Source organism: Bos javanicus, chromosome 26, assembly GCF_032452875.1.
Source record: "Bos javanicus breed banteng chromosome 26, ARS-OSU_banteng_1.0, whole genome shotgun sequence".
NCBI lineage: Eukaryota > Metazoa > Chordata > Mammalia > Artiodactyla > Bovidae > Bos > Bos javanicus.
In genome coordinates, this window is record NC_083893.1 from 17,838,925 (window position 1) to 17,861,468 (window position 22,544).

A 22,544-nucleotide genomic window follows, 5' to 3' on the forward strand; every position below is an offset into this window, starting at 1 on the left:
GACTAGACAAAGTAGATTTTAAAGCAAAGACTGTAACAAGAGACAAATACAGACAGTATCTAATGATAAAGAGAACAATCCAATAAGAAGATATAACAATTAAAAGTATAGATGCATCTAACATAGGAGCACTAAATACATACAGAAAATATTACCCAGCATAAATGGAAAAATTGACAGTAATACAATAATATAATACAATAATAGGAGGCTTTAACATATCACTTACATCAACAGATACATCATCTAGCCAAAAATTCAGTAAGGAAACACTGGCTGTAAATGACATATTAGACCAGGTAGACTTAATAGATATATAAAGGTCCATACAGTTAAATCTATGGTTTTTCCAGTAGTCATGTATTGATGTGAGAGTTGGACTATAAAGAAAGTTGAGTGCCAAAAACAGAAATATAGATCAATGGAAAAAAATAGAAATCCCAGAGATAAATCCATGCAACTATGGACACCTTATTTTTGACAAAGGAGGCAAGAATATATAATGGAGAAAAGACAATCTCTTTAATAAGTGGTGCTAGGAAAACTGGTCAATCACTTTTAAAAGAATGAAACTAGAACACTTTCTAAAACCATGCACAAAAATAAACTCAAAATGGATTAAAGATCTAAACGTAAGACCAGAAACTATAAAACTCCTAGTGGAAAACATAGGCAAAACACTCTCCGACATAAATCAGAGCAGGATCCTCTATGAGCCACCTCCCAGTGTATTGGAAATAAAAGCAAAAATAAACAAATGGGACCTAATTAAACTTAAAAGCTTTTGCACCACAAAGGAAACTATAAGCAAGGTGAAAAGACAGCCTTCAGAATGGGAGAAAATAATAGCAAATGAAACAACTGACAAAGAATTAATCTCAAAAATATACAAGTAACTCCTGAAGCTCAATTCCAGGAAAACAAATGACCCAATCAAAAAATGGGCCAAAGAACTAAATAGACAGTTCTCCAAAGAAGACATACAGAGAGCTAACAAACACATGAAAAGATGTGCAACATCACTCATTATCAGAGAAATGCAAATCAAAACCACAATAAGGTACCATCTCACGTCAGTCAGAATGGCTGCAATCCAAAAGTCTACAAGCAATAAATGCTGGAGAGGGTGTGGAGAAAAGGGAACCCTCTTACACTGTTGGTGGGAATGCAAACTAGTACAGCCACTATGGAGAACAGTGTGGAGATTCCTTAAAAAACTGGAAATACAACTGCCATATGACCCAGCAATCTCACTGCTGGGCATATATACTGAGGAAACCAGAACTGAAAGAGACACATGTACCCCAATGTTCATTGCAGCACTGTTTATAATAGCCAGGACATGGAAGCAACCTAGATGTCCATCGGCAGACGAATGGATAAGAAAGCTGTGGTACATATACACAATGGTATATTACTCAACCATTAAAAAGAGTACATTTGAATCAGTTCTAATGAGGTGGATGAAACTGGAGCCTATTATACAGAGTGAAGTAAGTCAGAAAGAAAAACACCAATACAATATACTAACACATATATATGAAATTTAGAAAGATGGTAATGATAACCCTATATGCGAGACAGCAAAAGAGACATAGATGTATAGAACAGTCTTCTGGACTCTGTGGGAGAAGGCGAGGGTGGGAAGATCTGAGAGAATAGCACTGAAACATGTATATTATCATATATGAAACAGATTGCCAGTCCAGGTTCAATGCATAAGACAGAGTGCTCAGGGCTGGTGCACTGGGATGATCCAGAGGGATGGGGTGGAGAGGGAGGTGGGAGGGGGGCTCAGGATGGGGAACACATGTAACCCCATGGCTGATTCATATCAATGTATGGCAAAAACCACTACAATATTGTAAAGTAATTAGCCTCCAACTACAATAAATAAATTAAAACAAAAAAAGAAAGCTGAGTGCCAAAGAAATGATGCTTTCGAACTGTGGTGTTGGAGAAGACTCTTGAGAGTCCCTTGGACTACAAGGAGATCAAACCAGTCAATCCTAAAGGAAATCAGTCCTGAATATTCATTGGAAGGACTGATGCTGAAGCTGAAGCTCTGATACTTGGGTCACCTGATGCAAAGAACTGACTTATTAGAAAAGAACTTGATGCTAGAAAAGATTGAAAGCAGGAGAAAGGGATGGCAGAAAATGAGATGGTTAGATGGCATCACCGACTCAATGGACATGAGTTCGAGCAAGCTCCAGAAGTTGATGATGGACAGGGAAGCCTAGCGTGCTGCAGTCCATGGGGTCACTAAGAGTCGGACATGACTGAGCAACAGAACTAACTGAATGATAGAACACTGAGTCCAAAAGGAGCAGAATACACACTTTTTTGAAGTACACATGGGCTATTCCCCAGGGTAGATCACATGATAGGCCACAAAACTAGCCTCAATAAATTTATAAAGATTTAAATTGTATCAAGCATCTGACTATGGTTTTTCCTGTGGTCATGTATGGATGTGAGAGTTGGACTGTGAAGAAGGCTGAGCGCCGAAGAATTGATGCTTTTGAACTGTGGTGCTGGAGAAGACTCTTGAGAGTCCCTTGGACTGCAAGGAGATCCAACCAGTCCATTCTAAAGGAGATCAGTCCTGGGTGTTCTTTGGAAGGACTGATGCTGAGGCTGAAACTCCAGTACTTTGGCCACCTCATGTGAAGAGCTGACTCACTGGAAAAGACTCTGATGCTGGGAGGGATTGGGGGCGGGAGGAGAAGGGGACGACAGAGGATGAGATGGCTGGATGGCATCACTGACTCAATGGATGTGAGTCTGGGTGAACTGCGGGAGTTGGCGATGGACAGGGAGGCCTGGCATGCTGCGATTCATGGGGTCGCAAAGAATGGGACACGACTGAGCGACTGATCTGATCTGATCTTCCAAACCATAGCAGGATGGAACCAGAAATCAACTACAAGAAAAACTAAAAAAAAACAAAAACAAAAACCATGGAGGCTAAACAATATTCTACTAAACAACTAATGCGTCACTGAAGAAATCAAAGAGGAAATAAAAAATACCTGGAGACAAATGAAAATGGAAACACAATAATCCAAAGTCTAGGCGACATATCAAAAGCAGTTCGAAGAGGGAGCTTCAGGCCTACCTCAGGAAGCAAGAAAAGTCTCAGATAAACAACTTAACCTTATACCTAAAGGAATTAGAAAAAGAACAACAAAACCTAAAGTTAGTAGAGGGAAAGAAACAATAAAGATAAGAGCAAAAATAAATAAAATAGAGACTGATAAGTATTTAGCCAGACTCATCAAGAAACAAAGAAAGAAGTCCCAAATAAATAACATCAGAAATGAAACCAGAGAAGTTACAACTGATATCACAGAAATACAAAGGATCACAAGAGATTACTACAAACAATTATACACCAATAAAACGGACAATCTAGAAGAAATGGATAAATTCCTAGAAACATACAATCTTCCCAGACTTAATCAGGAAGAAATTGAAAATATGAACAGACCAATTATCAAGAATGAAACTGAAGCAGTAACTTTACAAATTTGCAACAAACAAAAGTCCAGGACCAGGCAGATTATAAGTAAATTCTAGAAAACATTTAAAGAAGAGTTCACATTAAAAATTTGCAGAGGAAGGAATGTTTCTGAATTCATCTATGAGGCCAGCATCACACTGACACCTAAAGCAGACAAAGACACCACGAAAAAGAATATTATGGTCAATATCCTTGATGAACATAGATGCAAAATTGTCCTCAACAAAATATTAGCAAATGGAATTCAACAAAGTACTAAAAGGATCATGCATTATGATAAAGTGGGATTTAATCCAAGGGATGCAAAATGATTCAGTATCTGCAAATCAGTGAATGTGATATGTCATATTAACAAATTAAAGAATAAAACTGTGTAATCATTTCAACAGATGCATAGAAATCTTTTGACAAAATCCGACATCCATTTATAATTTTAAAAAACTCTCAACAGAATGAGTATGGAAGAAACATAATTCAGCATAATAAAGGCCATATCATACGGCTAACATCATACAAATGGTGAAAAGCTGAAAGCATTTCTGCTAAGATCAAGAACAAGACAATTTCATACAACATAGTCTTGGAAGTCCCAGTCATAGTAATCACATTAGAAAAAGAAATAAAAGGAATCCAAATCAGAAAAGAAAAAGAAAAACTGTCACTGATTGCAGATAACATGAGACTGTATATAGGAAATCCTAAAGATGCCATAAAAAAGCTATTAGAACTAGTCAATGAATTCAGGAAGGTTGCAGAATTCAAAATTAATATACAGAAATCTGTTGCATTCACGAATAATGAACTGTGATAAAGGGAAATTAAAACAATCCATTAACAGCTGCATCAAAAAGAATAAAATACCTAGGAATAAATCTAACCAAGGAGGTAAAAGATCTGTACTCTGAACATTATGACGTTCATGAAACTAATTGAAGACAACACAAACAAATGGAAAGATAAACCACATTCATGGATTAGAAGAATTAATATTGCTAAAATGACCATATTCCCCAAGGCAATCTATAGACTCAATGCAATCTCTATCAAAATACCAATGGCATTTTTCACAGAATTAGGACAAATAATTCTAAAATGTGTACAGAAACATAGAAGACCCCAAATAACCAAAGTAATCTTGAAAAAGAAGAAGAAAGCTAAAAGTATCATGCTCCCTGATCTCAAACTACACTACAAAGCTACAGTAATCAAAACAGTATAGTACTGGCATAAAAACAGACCACTGTAGACCAATGGAAAAGAATCAAAAGTCAAAAATAAACTCATGCTTATATGATCAGTTATTTATGACAAAGGAGCCAAGAATACAAAGGGAGGCAAAGACAAGCTCTTCATAAATAGTGGGAAAACTGGGCTATATATATATATATATAATATATAAAATCACTATACAATACAGCCTTGATTTAATGCAACCTTGAACCTATGTATGTCCCCCATGCTCTCCTCCTTCACCAGAAAGTAAAGTCTCTTGAGGGTATTGATCATATCTTATTTTCTTTTGTGACCCTAGCCCAGTATCTAAAATAGTTCTTTGCTTATAGTAGGTACTCATGAAATTTTGGTAAAATAAAAATGAACCTGTGTATTTCAAAAGAGGTCTTGCTAAAGGCAACTTGTTTACCCGAAGCAGTGGCTCCACTGGTGGGAACTTCGGGCCTACTTGTAACAGGCTGATGGGGGAGCTCATGGGTCTCCTATCACACCACGGGCCATGTGCATTTGTTGAGTGGAGCAACCCTCATAGGTAGCCAGGCAATGTCTACATTTGTTTCTCTTTCTTTCTTTTTGCTTTCCTGCTCACTGATCCAACATACCTTCTAAAAACTTGCGAATCATAGAGTCCTTCGTAGTCCGAGAGAAACCATCCCTGGGGATTGGATTAGATGTACTGGCCTGAAGCATCTCAACATCTAGAAGGAAAAAGGAGACTAAGAATTTATATGTTGTTCTTCCACACATGCAAAGACATTTTGTAAATGGATACATTGTTTGGCCAAAAAAGTTTGTTCGAGTTTTTTGTGTAACATCTTATGGAAAACTTGAATAAACTTTTTGGCCAACCCAATAAAAGTTTTGACAAATTAAGAGATTCAAGAATTGATTAAACCATCCATCTATCCATCCATCCATCTAATCATCCATGCATCCATGGATCCATGCACGCATGCATCCATTCAATTTATCTACTCAGCAAGGCTACCTAGTAAGTAGGTAGCAATATTTACAATCTTCAGGACTTTTCCTGGACCACAGGACTCAAAAGGTATAGATATGCTCATTTGCATTGGAAAGAATAGGCTTAATTTTTAAATATATAATTGTAGTCTTTTGCATGACAGAAAAAAATTTAAAAGCAAAAACAACAAAGAATAGATAAATTGTAATTTATTTAAACTATGAACCATTTTGTTACAGTTAAAAGCATGTATTGGAGCTACTCTAGTACTATCTCATAAACAAAACAACCAGAACTCTTTTTAGGTCATCCATGTAATTGGTCATTTATAAGGAGGAAGTTCACAGACCTTTGATTTTTCACTATTAAGCATAAACCCATGGAGACCAAAACTATGTGAAAACTATTCAATTACTGTAGCAGATTCTACTTAAATCTGAGTAACCAGCTGTAGCTGTTACTTTATGACTCTGAAGTATGCATTTTGGGAGCAAAATTACAGCCTTGCGTTTCAAAGTAGAGCTTTGATATTATCAAGAGTTTGCATTCAGTAAGTCATATCATACAATTACTGGGGATTTGTTTCCTCAGGCAAAATATGTAATTTGAATACTATGCTTTGAGAAAAAAAATCATTTGAATTTAATCACTATACATAGATATACTTGTTTCCTACTACTTTAATCTTTGGGGACCAGTTAAATACAATCTGGTGAATCTGTATGAAAAATTTATATCACATTTCCCAAGAATGTTCACTGCAAAGAGGTCATGTTCATAAAATCATGTTAAGGATAATGAACTTCACATGACATAATTCTAGTTTTGAAACAAAATATTTGTATGTACATAGAAGAAAGCCTGGAAAAAAATACATCAAAATGCGTATAGTGACTATTTCTGAATTAGTATATGTAGATCATGGACAATTCAGATTGTGAACATTTTATTTTCTATTTTATGCTTTTCTTTGTCTTCCAGATTATCCACAGTGGCTTGTGTTGCATTCACATATGAGAAAAACCATATTAACACTTTAAGGTCTAGGTAATTATGATCAAGTCTGTACAATTAGATTCCCAAAGCAAAAATAATTTTAGGTTATTAAAAAAAAATTATGGCTCACCTGTCAATTACCAGGTTATTGATTTAATTATAAAAATGCTGATTTTTAAACTTTCCAGTGAGCAGATATGGCATTATTACATAGCATAGCTTTTACTTGACATTATTTCAAACTTTGATAATCTTTTGATAATCAAAATATAAACTTTGTGACCATAAAACAAGACACAATATTGAGTGAAAAAGTTGCAGACTGTATATAAAGTATTTTATGTAAAGCACTTTGCAGTATATATAGTAGTTTATATGCATTTTAAGACCTGTAAAATGATACTACATGTGGTTTATGAATTCATAAATATCTAATAAACATATGAAAACTTGCTGACATGCTGGAAAGGATAAATGCTGAATTCATGGTAGTGGTTACCTCTGGGAGGGAGGACAATTAGGTTCCAGAAGGGGCTCATAGGGGGATATAATATGTATTTAAAAAAAAAGATCTGAGACAAAAAAAAAAAAAAAGAAATATATACTCTTGATGAATCTTTTTTCCAATTCCTTTCCTTTTTTCTACTTTGTCAGTTTAATATTTCTTGAAATAAATGTAGTAAAGACATTACATTGAATATAATCTACCTTGATACCCTCTAGTCCAAAGCCCTGTGATTCCAAATATGGAAACTGTTAACTCAGTGAACATCTCTGGTCAACACCGCATTCTATAAAGTAAACTGTAGAGATTAGGGTAACTGTACTGGTCCTGAAACATACCTAGAAGTATTTTTAAAATAAATTTCAGATAAGAACTCACAATCCATTTCTCAAAAACTGAAGACGAGAGAAATTCCGCTTATTTGAGATTTCTATTTAAATTGCTTAACTACGGTTTCATGGAACACTTTCCCCCTGAAGTTAGAAAGACACACCATACAGATGTGCCCTGCTGGTCACAGGGCCCTCCCCTACCCTCCCCACTCCTATTCCTACACCTCTTCACCCCTCAGCTGCCTGACCCTGACCCTGACCCTGACCCTTTTGAAACTCCTAACTCACAAAGCAATAAAACACAGAGGAAAAGACCCTGTAGGAAAGACTTGCTTGCATCAGACACTCCTAGAGATGAGGATGGGCTTTTCATTGGACTCTCTTACACCCAGAGCTGCATCCTCCAGGAACCGCAGCCCCCTCAGGCTCCAGCATCTTTAAGAATTTGGTGAGGGAAGAGCAGCATCGGGACAGTGTCGATCACCAATAATCAAACCTCCCAGGCTGGCAATACCAGAGTGCAAACCTCACAGGTATAATCAGCCACCCCCACTGACAGCAGTAAGAGTCACGCATAGCCTAGCTATTTCATTAACAAAGTTCAGTTTGACAGAACTGATTTCCATATTCAAGACATAGCTGAAAAACTGAAGGAGCTACAAAGAGTTAGAAAAACAAAATGTAGAAGAAAAATGAAAGCAGCCAGAGCATCCCTGGCTGGATCTTTCACACTTCTATAATAAGGATGAGGGCTTCTGTCCTGGTACTATGACCCCATCTTAATGTGCTGAGTTTTTTGTGGGTTAAAGAAAGAAGTTAAGAAAGGAAAGAGAGAAGAAAAGAATGAGCCCCAGGAATAAGACATATCAACATCATGGCCCCTTAATACAATGCATGGAGGAGGATTGCTATGGTATTCTTGCTCAAAACTTATAACCTCACTCAGTCCACTCATAGAAAACATCTGACAAACTCAACTACAGGGCATTCTACAAAATAACTGATTGGTGTTCTTCCAAAGTATCCAAGAGGAGGAATGACTGAGAAACTGTCGTTATCCATTAGAGGAGACTAAGGAGAACAACAGCAGACACTGCGGCTCCCTTTCTAGGATCAGCATCTAGTCCCACCGACGAACAGAAAAAGAGCCTTGGGGAAACACTGGTGAAATGTGAACAAGGTCTGGAGTTCAGTTGGCGGTATTGCACCAATGCTCATTGCACAGCTTTAGTAACTATGGTTATGTAAGATGTTACTATCTGAGAAATCTGGATGAAAGGCATATAGGAAGGGTAACACTTTTGCAACTTTTCTCAAAATCTAAAAGTAGTTCAAAAGTTGTTTTGTTGTTGTTTTTTTTTAAATGGAGAAGAACAGAGAAGAGGGAAAGGAAAGAGAAAAGGAGAGGAAGAAATGTAAGCATAAGCTCTGGGAATGACCTACACTGACCCCTTCTTGTCCGCCTACACTATTAAGTCACCTTCCAGGAAGTCTCGTGAGCCATGCATCCATGGGTTCGATGAACAAGGCAGGGCTACCTGTGACAAACACTTCTTTTTATTCTACAGCCACGCCTTCACTGGTGGTTAAGAGCATAGTTTTGGAAGTAGACAAACTAGGATCAGATAAACATCAGTCCTGAGACAGTTGTAGAATTATTTCTCCTCCTTGAGGCACCCTAGCTGCATGGTGACAGATATGGGCATTTGGGTCAGAATGCATAGGTTCCAATTTTGATTGCTCCACTTCTGACTGTAGGACTGCAACACCCCGGGGCCAATTCACTTCTAGATCCAACTTTTAGATCCAGCTGATCACTGGGACTTACAAGATGACCATGGGCTATGCTGGCGCCAACCTACGCAGAAGGTTGGAGGATACAGACCAGCAGGACAGTACCAAGTAGCCTTCCTCATTCAGGGAGTTTCTGGCCAGTCTCGCAACTCTCATGCAAGGAAACCAGAGCCATATCAGGCAGGTGGAGGAGATGCCCTGGTGTCTCAGAGGAGCAGCATCTCGCAACTCCTGAGTTATATCAGCACCTCCTGAGGCACAGCTTTCAAGGGCCCCTTAAGAGGCATCCAGAGACACTGCCTTCAGGGGAGCCCAAAGTATGGTGTCCTTTTCAAGTATTTATAGTTTACATACAACTCCTCCTAGTTCCAGATGCAATTTGCCAACCAATTAGGGGTCATTTTTATCATAGGCAATGTTGCCTAGAGACATAATTGACATATGGCTCTTATCAGGTTACCAGGGTAACAGAGCAGAAGTCAACGAAGGTCAAATTCTCCTGGAGAAGGGAAATGAGAGCTGTTACATTAACTCTTTGCCCACGATTATCTTGGGCCAAGTTGTTTACATCCTCTCAGGTTCGTTTTCCTGTCTCTAAAATGGTGATAATAATGATACCTTGCAGGGCCCTGTGGGGCTCCTGGGCACAGAGCCTTTCTGTGTCCCAGATTCATGGATCATAGGAAACAGCCTTCATTCAGCCTCCGTGACCTTCTATAGGGCAGATTCAAGCAGTTGTTAATCAGGGAAGGGCGGAGATGTGAGACCAGGGAGAAACAGTCAAGAGCCCCTTGGGACAAGGTCCTGTTTCCCCATCAATGGATACACACAACATTAACTTTGAGCTATTCTGCAGATACTGAAACTCCTTCCAGGTGGGAGAAGTGCTGCCCATAAGCATGTAGACCCAAGGCCAATTGACCCTGAAGGTTGACAATGCTGACTTCTACTTAGCTTATCACCACCCTATCGGAAGAATGTTCACAAGCTGATCACTCCCACTTTTACTATAAAACTTCTATCTTCCCCAACTTGGGAAACTCAGTTTTGAGGGCATCAACCCACTATGTCCTCTTTTGCCTGGCAAAGCCATAAAGCTGTCTTTTTCTACTTCACCCAAAACTCTGTCTCTAAGATTTGATTTAGAACTGGTGTACAGAGAAACTAAGCTTTCTGCATCAATAATAGTACATATCACATAGGTTTGTCATGAGGGTTTTCTTTTTTTTTTTTTGCCACACGGTGGGGCACACAGGATCCTAGTTCCCTGACCTGGGATCAAACCCATGCCACCTGCAGTGAAAACATGAAGTGTTAACCGCTGGACTGCATAAGTATCTTTGAATTGGCTATTCTGGTGGCTCAACGGTAAAGAATCCTCCTGCCAATTCAAGAGATGCGGGTTTGATCCCTGGGTCGGGAAGATCCCCTGGAGAAGGAAATGGCAACCCACTCCAGTACTCTTGCTTGGAAAATTCCATGGACAGAAGAGCCTGGTGAGCTATAGTCCATGGGGTCACAAAAGAGTCAGACATGATTTAGCGAATAAACAACAACAAAACAGTCTTTAAATTAGACAAGGAACAGCAGATACACACTGGCCTCCACACCACTACTCCATATTCAAGGTAAATATCTTTATTCAATCACCACTTTCTTTGTGGCCTCAGGATCCTTCTCAAAACAGCTTCCCAGGATCTCAACACCAGCTAACCGACACGGAAATTAATTTTTAAAACACTATTTGCCATAGCTGTATTTGGCAGTAAGTCCAAGCAGTAGCAGATACTACCTTCATAAGAACAAAGAAAAGAAAAAGCTCCTGGTTATTTCAAGTTAATGACAGTTCAAACCCTCAGACTCTAAATTGCACAACCCATGTGTGCATACAACCCAAGCATACAGTAACACATGAGTAACTGAAATACATAGAAATTCTAGAGGGGAATGGAGTCAGTTTCCAGACAAAGGACATTTTGAAAAGGACAGCAACAGCAACAGATCCTGCATCCCTGGATGCTCAGGGCTTGTACTTCAGATTCTAAGCATTTAACCTTCACCACTGGTCAGTTAAAAATAAACTGAAATGTGCTGAAACCTGCTGATCTAAGGAAAAAATGCAGAGTTCTTTCATTTCATTGGGGAAAAAAATATAACCCAAAACAATAACAAGGAGATTCTGGGGCACAGTCTCCTTCTGGGAAAGCCAGTTGCAGAGTTACACTATAGTTTTTTACAGGAGTCGATCCCAGAGAAACCATTCCTGGGCAGAAAGAAGCTGGAACAGATGAGTGAAGGCAGGAAGGCACTTAATTAAGGAACGAGTCAAGAGAAATAATGAATTTTCAAAGACGCTCATGTGATACTCTTCCTGGGACATAAATCTAGATCACTTAGCTGCAGTGGAAACTCCATTCAGATTATGTGTTACTAATTTAATAGGAAACCTAATCTGAGTATATAATCCAGTAAAATATCAGATACTGAGTGACTGTTCTTCTAGAAAGGCTCTCAAACCCTGAAACCTGGCCAAAGGCTTTTTTTTTTTTTTTTTCCAGCAAGTGCTATTTTGAATAGAAAAGAGGCTTAGAGCAAGGAGCTGTATGGTGAAACAGTTGAAAACAAACAAACTTGAAACCTGATTGGTTCTATTTGCTCACAGGTAGAAGGATGGCTATGATTGACCATGTCAACAGGAAAGTCCAACCTTCCTATACCCTCATGGAGAAGTGAGGGGAAGGTGAGAGACAGTGACAGAGAGGCAGAAACAGGGACAGAGAGAAAGAGATAGTCACACACATGCAGACGTGGGAGTCAGAGGAGGGGAGAAGGAGAAGGAGAGAGACAGTGAGACAGACAGGAAGATGGAGTTGTGGAGGGGAGAGACAGAGACACACAGACAGAGAGAGGAGAATGGTAGTCTGAAATTAGAGAGACTGAGAGGTGATTTGCAATGACAAAGAGGCTAACATGAAAGGGTTAGGCGAAGCAGCATGTCAAGTTCTGTAAATTTCTTAGCAGACAAGCAAGGCCTCAATGCGGTGCTCCTGGTGAGCACACATACCCTCTGCCTTGCAGCAAGGAGTTCACAGGTCAGTTTCCTGGTGGGGTGCAGTGGGTACTAGGACTTGCTAAGATCCATTCTCTACTAGCTACCCTCTCGAGGGCATCATGTCGTTTTCCTCTGCGACACTGTCACGGTTTGTAGTTACATATTCGGTTAGGCAGTGTTCTCGCCTGGAGAATCCCAGGGATGGGGAAGCCTGGTAGGCTGCCGTCTATGGGGTCGCACAGAGTAGGACACGACTGAAGTGACTTAGCAGCAGCAGCAGAGGCAGCAGCAGGCAGTCTCTTTGTTTAATATCCAGCTCTCCCACTAGAAGGGAAGTGTTAGAAGGCAGGGACCATGCTGGCTTATTTGCTGACTCCTTGTTACCTGGTGTGGTGACTTAAACACTTGAGTAGACTGATAAATGTTGTTGAATGAATGTGAAAGTGAACAGACTAATGAGGAAGAAGCAAACAAATACATGGCTATGGAGGTCTTTGGGCTTTGGGAAGGGATCTGGGCATTTTCCAAGCTGAGAAAAGAGAAGGGCAATGCAGGCAGCAGAACCAGCACGGGCGGATGGATGGAGACACAGCCAAAAAAATGGGCAGCCGGGAGCAGCCACAGATGTCCCACCTTTGGGGCCATCTCACAGATGTCTCACTACCACTTGTTGGAGAAGTGAAGTCCTTGCGTTGTAATGTCGACAAGTAATTTCACACCACAACATCTAGGATGACTTCTTATTTTCTGGCAACCCTCAAAGTCAAGAAATAATCAAATGTCTGTGGTGTAGGGCCTGTGGATGATATTTGCTAACGTTAGTAGGAGCAGGTACCAGAGAAGCAGGTACATGTCCAGTTGCAAACTGACTTGTGGGCAGTGCCCTGAGGAAGGCCTGCCCACAGCTGTGCAGCTGCAGAGGTGGGCAAGGTCGCTGCTGGTGGTGAGGAGTTTAACTTAATTAACTTGAAAACATTCAATCCAGTGCTCTTTCACTAAGTGCCTATATTTGCAACACAGTTCTTGTACATCTAAAGGAGGGAAAAGCTACGGAAGTCAGAAGTGTCTTGAGGCTCCCTTGGCTTCACTAGGTCAGTTTCAGCCCCACACAAGACAAGAAGGGCCAGCCCTGCCTCAGAGTGAGTTCCCTGCGGATAAGCACTCATGCCGCTGCAGGAAGGAAGATCTTGAGAGAAAAGCGCGCAGATGGGGAAGGCGGCATGTTTCAGTAACTTAATGGACTGCTTACAAATGGTCCTTCGTGGGGCTCAGATCTTACATATCAGGGCTGTGAGGACCTTCACTGGGCCCAGCTATGCCCCATCTCAGAGGGGACCCAGCTGGAAGAGAGGGACTGTAACCAGAGAGCTCAGGTAAAGAAAACACTACTGGAGATTATCTGTTCCAAAGACGCCAGTTACCAAGGAGGTTGCTAAGAGAAGTCAGCACGTTAGTTAGCTTGGGCCGTTAGCTTGGGCTGAGTTGGCTCTCTCCACTGAAGGCAAACTTGATCCACAGAACCAGGTGGAGGGAGCAGGGGCGCAAGAGGAAGGCTCAAAGCAGGAGTCCCAGAAGCGCAGCAGCCCTCTGGGATGGATTAGAGTGACACGTGTGAGTTTAGTTCCCAGTAGCAAGACACCGCATGTTTCTCCTTTTCTTCCTTTCTCCTGATGGAGGAAGACAATCCTCTGAGATATTCAAGCAGCGCTAACTCCACAAGTGGATTACCTGGGAAACAGCTGGACCCAGAGAGGCTCCTGAGGCCTTAGCACCCAGAGCCTCAACAAAGTGACCTAAATGTATTACCTAAGTCAAAGGACCGACAGGACCACTGTACCATTCTCTGAAGGCAAAGACAGAAGCAAAAGAAGTAAATGAGTAAAAGATCAACAGATAGTGAAGTCACCCAGAGAGAGATGGGCCATAATTTTAGTTTAGTGTTTCCCTAAGCTTACCCTAAAAACATTTACTTATTATATAGTGTGGTGTGGAACATGATGGTTTAAATCTGTGGGGCTCTTGAACACAAACTTTTCAAGAGAACTGGGAGCAAAGTTGTAAGTCTGATAATAACAAACACACGCAGCTACCACTTGGTGGCAGCATATCTAAACTAAAGACAGCGATGGTGAGGAGTGTTTGTGTATGTGTGTGTGTGTGTGTGTGTGTGTACATGCACGCACACGCACAAGTTCAGGGGAAGGGCCCCAAAATCTCAGGATCAGAACTCAACACTGCTCCCCAGCCCCTTTAATTCAACACTGGGAGCCTCTCTGACAACCCTCCTACTTAGTAGTTGGTTGGATTTCCTTTGGGGACCTTATTACTATCCCCTTTCCAAAACTTAAGTCAGAAAGGGGCAGATTTAAAACGGATAAACCTATATGCAGGTCAGGAAGCAACAGTTAGAACTGGACATGGAACAACAGACTGGTTCCAAACAGGAAAAGGAGTACGTCAAGGCTGTATATTGTCACTCTGCTTATTTAACTTATATGCTGAGTACATCATGAGAAACACTGGGCTGGAAGATAAGCACAAACTGGAATCAAGATTGCTGGGTGAAATATCAATAACCGCAGATATGCAGATGACACCACCCTTATGGCAGAAAGTGAAGAGGAACTAAAAAGCCTCTTGATGCAAGTGAAAGAGGAGAGTGAAAAAGTTGGTTTAAAGCTCAACATTCAGAAAATGAAGATCATGGCATCTGGTCCCATCACTTCATGGGAAGTAGATGGGGAAACAGGGGAAACAGTGTCAGACTTTATTTTTGGGGGCTCCAAAATCACTGCAGATGGTGATTGCAGACATGAAATTAAAAGACGCTTACTCCTTGGAAGGAAAGTTATGACCAACCTAGACAGCATATTCAAAAGCAGAGACATTACTTTGCCAACAAAGGTCCATCTGGTCAAGGCTATGGTTTTTCCTGTGTCATGTATGGATGTGAGAGTTGGACTGTGAAGAAAGCTGAGCACCGAAGAATTGATGCTTTTGAACTGTGGTGTTGGAGAAGACTCTTGAGAGTCCCTTGGACTGCAAGGAGATCCAACCAGTCCATTCTAAAGGAGATCAGTCCTGGGTGTTTTTTGGAAACATTTCTTAGCATTTCTTTAGAAATGCTAAAGCTGAAACTCCAATACTTTGGCTACCTCATGCGAAGAGTTGACTCACTGGAAAAGACTCTGATGCTGGGAGGGGTTAGGGGCAGGAGGAGAAGGGGATGACGGAGGATGAGATGGCTGGATAGCATCACCGACTCGATGGACATGAGTTTGGGTGAACTCCGGGAGTTGGTGATGGACAGGGAGGCCTGGAGTGCTTCAGTTCATGGGGTCGCAAAGAGTCGGACATGACTGAGCAACTGAACTGAGCTGAACTGAACCAACAAAACCTATTGTATGGCACATGGAACTCTGCTCAATGATATGTGCCACCCTGGATGGGAGAAGGGGCTGGGGGAGAATAGATACATGTATGGCTGAGTCCCTTCACTGTTCACTTGAAATTATCACAACATTGTTAATTGGCTATACCCCAATACAAAATGTTTTTGGTGTTAAAAAATAAAAATTAAAAAAAAAAGAAAGGGGCAGATTTGTCCCAACATAGTTAGATGAACTCTGGAGCAATGGTATGAGCTGGCCTAGCTGTATCCACTATGTTGTCCTGTGAGCGGATGAGTGAATGAGTCAGTGAGTCAGTTAGTGAATAAACACAGCCTAGTTTCCTTAATATATTTATTTTCAGCTTCTAGGGTTGAATTGTAACAAGGCAAGACACTGATAACCTCTGCTATTCAATTTAGAAATAACTCTCCTGTATCTGTCCCATGGCAGGCAAGTGTAGACCTAAGAGGAAGGGCAGGCCAGGAGGGTCCTCCAACCCAGTGGGCAGCTGAGAGCCTGGATCCCTGGGAATCTGCAAACCCAGCTTCCTGACCCAGTTCTTTCTCGACGGGACTTAAGAAAGTTACTTAGTTTTGGCACCTTGGCAGCCATTTCTCTTTAAAATGAAGAGGATTATCCGCCAAGCCCCAGGATGATCACATGAGATCACAGAGATAAAAGCAGTGCACGAAAGGCAGATGTTCCCAGTGATAACTGTGCTGGATGCTGTTAGAAACATACGTCTTAGACTGATCGGTTTGCCCTGCTTGTTTATGACCTAACCTGCCTTCTCTCCTAGAGTTGCTGGCCACTGGTAGTAAAATGAATGGTTCCTCCCCAGGTACCAGTGACTGCTGCTTCTGGGCCAGTAGTCATTCTCAAGGTTAAACCACAGACAGAAACACAAATCATATCTAGATTCAGAAAATTCAGAGTTTATATGATCTGGAAAGTGAAAAATGCACTGGGTTTCCTTTGCCCATTCCCCAAACAGCCGAATTTTATAGCCTGCCTGTCTGTGGCCTCCTGTTAGCTCCAAGGCAACCAGAATCTCCCCCCACCCTATCCTGGCCCCATGTAACTTTACAAGTTGCCAACTGGCCGCAGACCAGGCAAGCTCCCTAGCACTCCGCTGCCTTGGAAAGTGCTGGAGAGGCTCAGGGCTCCCACTGTGAGAGGCCTGGCAGACCAGGAGGAGTGGGATGGCTGCCCTTAGTGTTCCGGCCAGCTCTGCACCGATGTGGTAGGAGGATTTGTGTGCTGGAACATCCAGAGGCATAACGGGGGTTAAGGCTCTCTGTCGACACTAAATCAACTGCCAGTAAAGTGGGGGCTTCTCTCATTGTCCAGCTGCTCCACCGTAGGGACCCAGGGCAGAAATGTTGATGCGTGGTCTCTGGCTTCCCACAGGGGTACTTCTTGTTCTCCAAATGTTCTTTCGTGAATGGGCCTGTGTTCCAGACTGCAGAGGACCGCGTCTCCCCTGCACCCCGTTTTCTCACCAACAACGGGGAGAAGTAAGTGGCTGAAACACCGATGCTCCAGAATTGTTTGCTGGGTCCATGGAGAGAGGGATGGGTATGCAAGGGCCAGAGGGCACCAGAGGCTGTTTCATGAGCCAACATCTGGGCCACAGAAAGAGGAAGCCTGGCTGGAGCTGCTGGATGGTTTTTCTAAACAGAAACCAGGACTACAAATTTGTGGTTTTAGATGAAAATTTCTGGTGCAGAGTAAGGAATGTAGTCCTAGAGACAGAGAGACCTGGGTTCAACCCTGGGCTGTATCACTTATTAGCTGTGAGACCTTGGGAGAGCTGCTTAACTTCTCTGTGTCTCAGTTTCCCCATTTGTAAAGTGCAGGTAATTAAGAGTACCCCCGTCTGGCTGCTTAGAGGATTCAGGGAGGGAGAGGATGCGGACGGTGGGGATGACGCCTTCTCTCCTCACCTCCCTGCTGGGTCATGGCTCATTTGGGAAGAACTTCCATCAGCACCTCGGTCCTCCCAGTCAGGTGCTGGGAGAGAGTTTCTACCACTCTTTCCCTCTTTCTTCCCCGCCCCCAGAGCAGCAGCCAGTCTGACGGGGAAGCACCTAACAACCACAGGACCACACCTTCCAGATGTTGGGGTTGCAGCGTCAAAGGCCCTGCAGTATCAGGGTTCGCTTCTGGCCACCCAACCTGCCCACATTTGCGGCTCCAAAACACCCTCTTTGTGTCTGCTTTTCTGTTCATAGGTGGGAAAATCAGGCTCCACTCCCTATGGGGCCAGATCCCTACGGTCTTCTTCTCAGGCTGAAAGTTGGCAATACTCAATTCAGTTCATTCTAGAAAGTCTTCCATCAAAGAGCTGATAGATGTGCTGATGAGTATTTGTCTTGTCTTTCTTGAATCTACTAATTAGACCAGAGGGAAGGACAGCAAAGATGTAGGCAGTGTTTCAGGGTTCTTAGCATCTCAGAGCAAATAATGGTAACATGAAAAGAAGGCTCTTGGAGGGCCAGGTGTGTGGTCCTCCTGCTTCAGTGCTGATATGTGCATTGAAACCCAATGTGATTTAGACCAGTGGTTCTCCAGGGGACTGGCACTGCCCTCTACAGGGTATTTGGGAAATCTGTGAGGGTATTTTGGGTTGTCCCTATGATACACAACTAGCATTGAGCAGAAGGCAGAAAGAGGCTACAACACCTTCAGTGCGGGGGGACAGCGCTATTTTGGGTCCCCAATGACTTTAAAATATTTCGCTAGACCCACACACGAGTTTAAACAATAACTGCTTATGATATGTATTTATACATATGTGTGTACTCGTACAGATCTGTTTATACATATACACGTGTATATATTTTTAAAATTAATATCAGCAGGTATAAGGAAAAATACGGGCAAAATATATCTACCAAACGAAAGTGCTATAGTGGTTGGTGGAGTGGAGTCATAGACTTTTAATAACTTGGTTCTACATTTTTGTTTCCAATTTTTGGAAGTATGTGCTATTTTTGCTATTGAATAAAACAAGATAAACAAAAAAGGGTAAAATTTGTTAAGCAATTTACAAAAAAAAATCATGTCCTAGAGATATGATATTTTGGAAATAAGTTTATTATACATTAATCTAGTAAAAAGCTTTTCATAATTTTCTGAGCCTAGAAGCTAAACTACTTCATTTATAAAATACAACTTGTACTTCTGCATCATTTTCATATATATTAAACTTTCCAGGAATTCCATTACTATAAAAATGGGGAGGAGAATGCGAGAAATCACTCACTATTTAGGAAAACCCAGGCATTGATGCCAGCACTGCTGGCAGTAGTCAAGTCACCTAAACAATGAACATACCAGCCAGCATTTGCAGCCGTGACAGTGCCAGTGACTCAGAGAGTAGGTGACCGCATCTGCCTAATGCACCATGTCCTCCTCTCCTAGTTCTCTTCTATATTTCAATCAGGGCAATATTTGATTTCTAAAAATTTCATGTGTATTAATAGATAGGTTATATTATACAAATCTCATGTTAGCGTAGTGGATGGGGGAGCATTACAGAATGTGTGCTATAAAAAAGGGACCGTTGGGACTGATAAGAGTCAAAAGCCACTGATTTCACTTCTGGGATCTGAAGGCAACACTTTTCATCAACTCTGCCTTCCAGGCCCCTGCTTAAACTTTCCCGTAACAAAGCAGGAAGTTTGGAGAACAATTCTGCTTGTCATAGTACATGATGATCTGTCTAACTTTGTGTAAAATGGGATCTTCATCTCTCCGGAGTTGGGGTAAGGGTAAGTGAGCGACTTCCCCCACACGTAGCAGAAGGAAGAAACGCTTTTGTCAGCAGAAAGACAGAAGCAGAACTGAGCCAGGCGACTTACAGAGGTCCTCGGTGGCAGCTGGGACGAAGGCCGCCATGGACTCGTACAGCTCCTCGTCACAGCCGGGGTTGAGGGAGCACTTCATGAGCAGGTCCGTGGACAGGTGGGCCATGGACTCATACACAGAGTCAGCCTCCTCCCCTTGCATCAGCTCCTCCTTAATGTGACTCTTCAGCATGTCCACAGTTTCCTGAAAGAGAGGGAGGGCCCCACAGGCACGCTGACACAGCCGGGCTCTCTGGGCAGCGTCAGGGGCGCGAGTGGCCTCGTGACAGTCGAGTAAAGGCTCACAAGAATCAGGGTTGCAACTGGGTGTGCAGGTCGATTTCCCACCAGACTGAAAGCTCCTTGAGGAGCCAGGCTCCAAGTCGTTGCTGTATGTCCTTCGTTTTCACCTTTGTATCTTCCTCCAACACCAAGGAGCAATTAGGCACTCAGAGGGGACGTCTGTTAAATGTCCAATGCCTGAAGGATACAAATCTGCCACCTTCTCATGAGCGCCTTTGATGTGTCAGGGAAAGGCTAGGGATGTGCTTATGTAGTCTATCCTGACATCCTTTCCACTGCTGCTTCTCGTTCACAGACGAGAAAACCAAAGCTCAGAAAAATCCAGTGCCTTACTCAAGGATCTGCAATCCTGGCTTCTGACTTTCCTACCATACCTTAGTGGTTCCTCAGATGGGAACAAATGGCCACAAAGGTGGAACCTTTGCTGATTAGCCAGATGGACAGTCAAATGGGCTAAACAGGGCTGCAGCTAAGTTGCATAGTCAGAAGTCCCTTGGGAACTTGGTTCACCTGTCCTTGTTCCTTCTATTAGGCTGCTCCAAAGTGCCTGAGCTCACTTCAAAGTGCCCACCTCAGTTTTAAATCCTGTGTCCAGAAAGAGAGGTGGTCTTGGGTGAAATGCACTGAAGTCAGAGAGACCCGCCCCCTTCTGTCATTCTGCCTCCAGGTGGTGATGAAGCCAGAGAGGTGACTTCTCTGAAACCCCTGCACAACTTCTCCTGGTAAGAAACTCTGGTGTTTCACAATCCTTATTTCAGCATCAACCCACAAAAATCCTCATTTTCATCATCACTACCCCAAGAGCACTAATCTGCTCTTGACACTCTGCGTTGGTTTTCTGATGAACCCCAGGGAACGGACCAGGTGACAGCTGTGGAGTATTGGAGACTCAGAGCCTGGCTTTTGGTTTTGATATGATGGAAAGACGAAATGGGATGGTTCTCTGGAATCACGAACAACATGGACGGACAACCTTTGTGGGGCAAAGCTGGAGATGCATTGGTTGAAGGGATTACAGTCTGAGAACAAAGATGATACGACACATGTGAACCAGATTAACTTCAGTGCAAACTGGACATGCAGCTTTCCACGTCCCTGTGACATAAAGTAGGATAACGGGCCCCAGCTTTAGCATCAACTAGGTTCACATCCTATCTCCACCCTGACAAGTGTGGGGCCCTTGGCACAACTACTCTGCCTTTTGAGGCCCTTTTCCTCCTTTGCTAAAGATAACAATACTGTCAACTTCAAAGAATAGTGGGGAGGTCTCAAGGAGACAATGCATTTGCCAATCAAATAAATGCAATAAATAGTGGTCATTAATCTGAACACAGTATGCTCTTAACAAAAACTATTGGCAGGGAAACCTAACACTGCCTTTTATACATTTTTGACTCCAAAGTGAAGCCAAGTAAATGCTTCTAGACTGTAAGTACCTTTTAGCTTCATTTATGCCAATGATACACCAAATAAGCACTCATGCTGTTCTATTCATTCAATATGTTTAATCACCCCCCAAATTTTGGGGGCCTCTCTATATATCTCAGTGAGTCACTGCCTTGTAGATTGTCAAGTCCAGAGCAGAGGGGTAAGTTTCTGGGGAGGTGTCAGGCTCACTCCTATCTGGAGGTAGAAAACAAGACTGGATTGTGTTCATTGTTCCTTCTGAGGTCATAGCCTCATATGAGAGGCTGAGCTATTTCCGCGTTGCTGCTGTTAATCGTGAAAACGGAAGAAAACCAGAAAAGGGTGGAGTCACAAAGGGCATCTGCCTCCAAAACAATGGAAGGAATTTTGGGGCATGTATCAAGGCCAAGATACAGGATGAGATTACACTCAAAGAAGGACCCCCAAGTCAATGATCGAGGAGGATCTGTGGATCCTAAACTAGAGAAACAGTTAAACCTAAAGACAGGCAGAGGCTCAGAAAGTGAGAGAGGTTGTCAGGAGGCGGGGCCTCATGGCTGGCCTCCCTGTAGGCTCAGATGCAGAGTTTTACTGTGGTCAGTGCTAAGAAAGGAACCGAGCTTAACGGTTAACCTGGGCTTGACGGTGGGCGAAGCAGCTGGGAACATCCTGCCAAGTGCCTTGGAGGTGGGTGGGGAGGCAGCTGGAAAGAGGAGTTGGCATCTGCCCTCAGCAGATTCACTGGACAAATGACTCTGTAAATTTTTCAAGGGTGGATCTTAGTGCTTTACCTACATTATCTCTTTTTATCCTCAAAACAACCCTAAAAGTAGAACTATTATCATCTTTCTCCCGCATATTAGGAAACTGAAAGAGAAAGAGTATAGACACATGATGTGCCCAAAGTCATGTGGCTAACAAGTATTGATAAGGAAACTGGACCCAGGTCCATGTGACTCCAGGCTTCCCAGGGGACACAAAGAACCTGCCTGCCGATGCAGGAGACGTTAAGAGATGTGGGTTTGATCCTGCGTTCAATCCTGGGTGAGGAAGATCCCCTGGAGGAGGAGGGCATGGCAACCCACTCCAGTGTTGCCTGGAGAATCCCATGGACAGAGGAACCTGGTGGGCTACAGTCCATGGGTCGCAAAAAGCTGGACACAAGTGAAGTGACTTAGAACACACACGT

General features: G+C 42.4%; 1 protein-coding gene across 1 annotated transcript in view; it reads right to left on the reverse strand.

Moving 5' to 3' along the window:
- PIK3AP1 (phosphoinositide-3-kinase adaptor protein 1) overlaps nucleotides 1-22,544 on the reverse strand; it is a 120,699-nt gene that overhangs the window by 28,685 nt on the left and 69,470 nt on the right. Inside the window, exons 8-9 of the mRNA XM_061402952.1 lie at nucleotides 19,661-19,850; nucleotides 5,362-5,457 (exon numbers count right to left, since the gene is read on the reverse strand). Of these exons, the coding sequence (XP_061258936.1) occupies nucleotides 5,362-5,457; nucleotides 19,661-19,850 (286 nt within the window). The remainder of the gene's footprint in view (nucleotides 1-5,361; nucleotides 5,458-19,660; nucleotides 19,851-22,544) is intronic.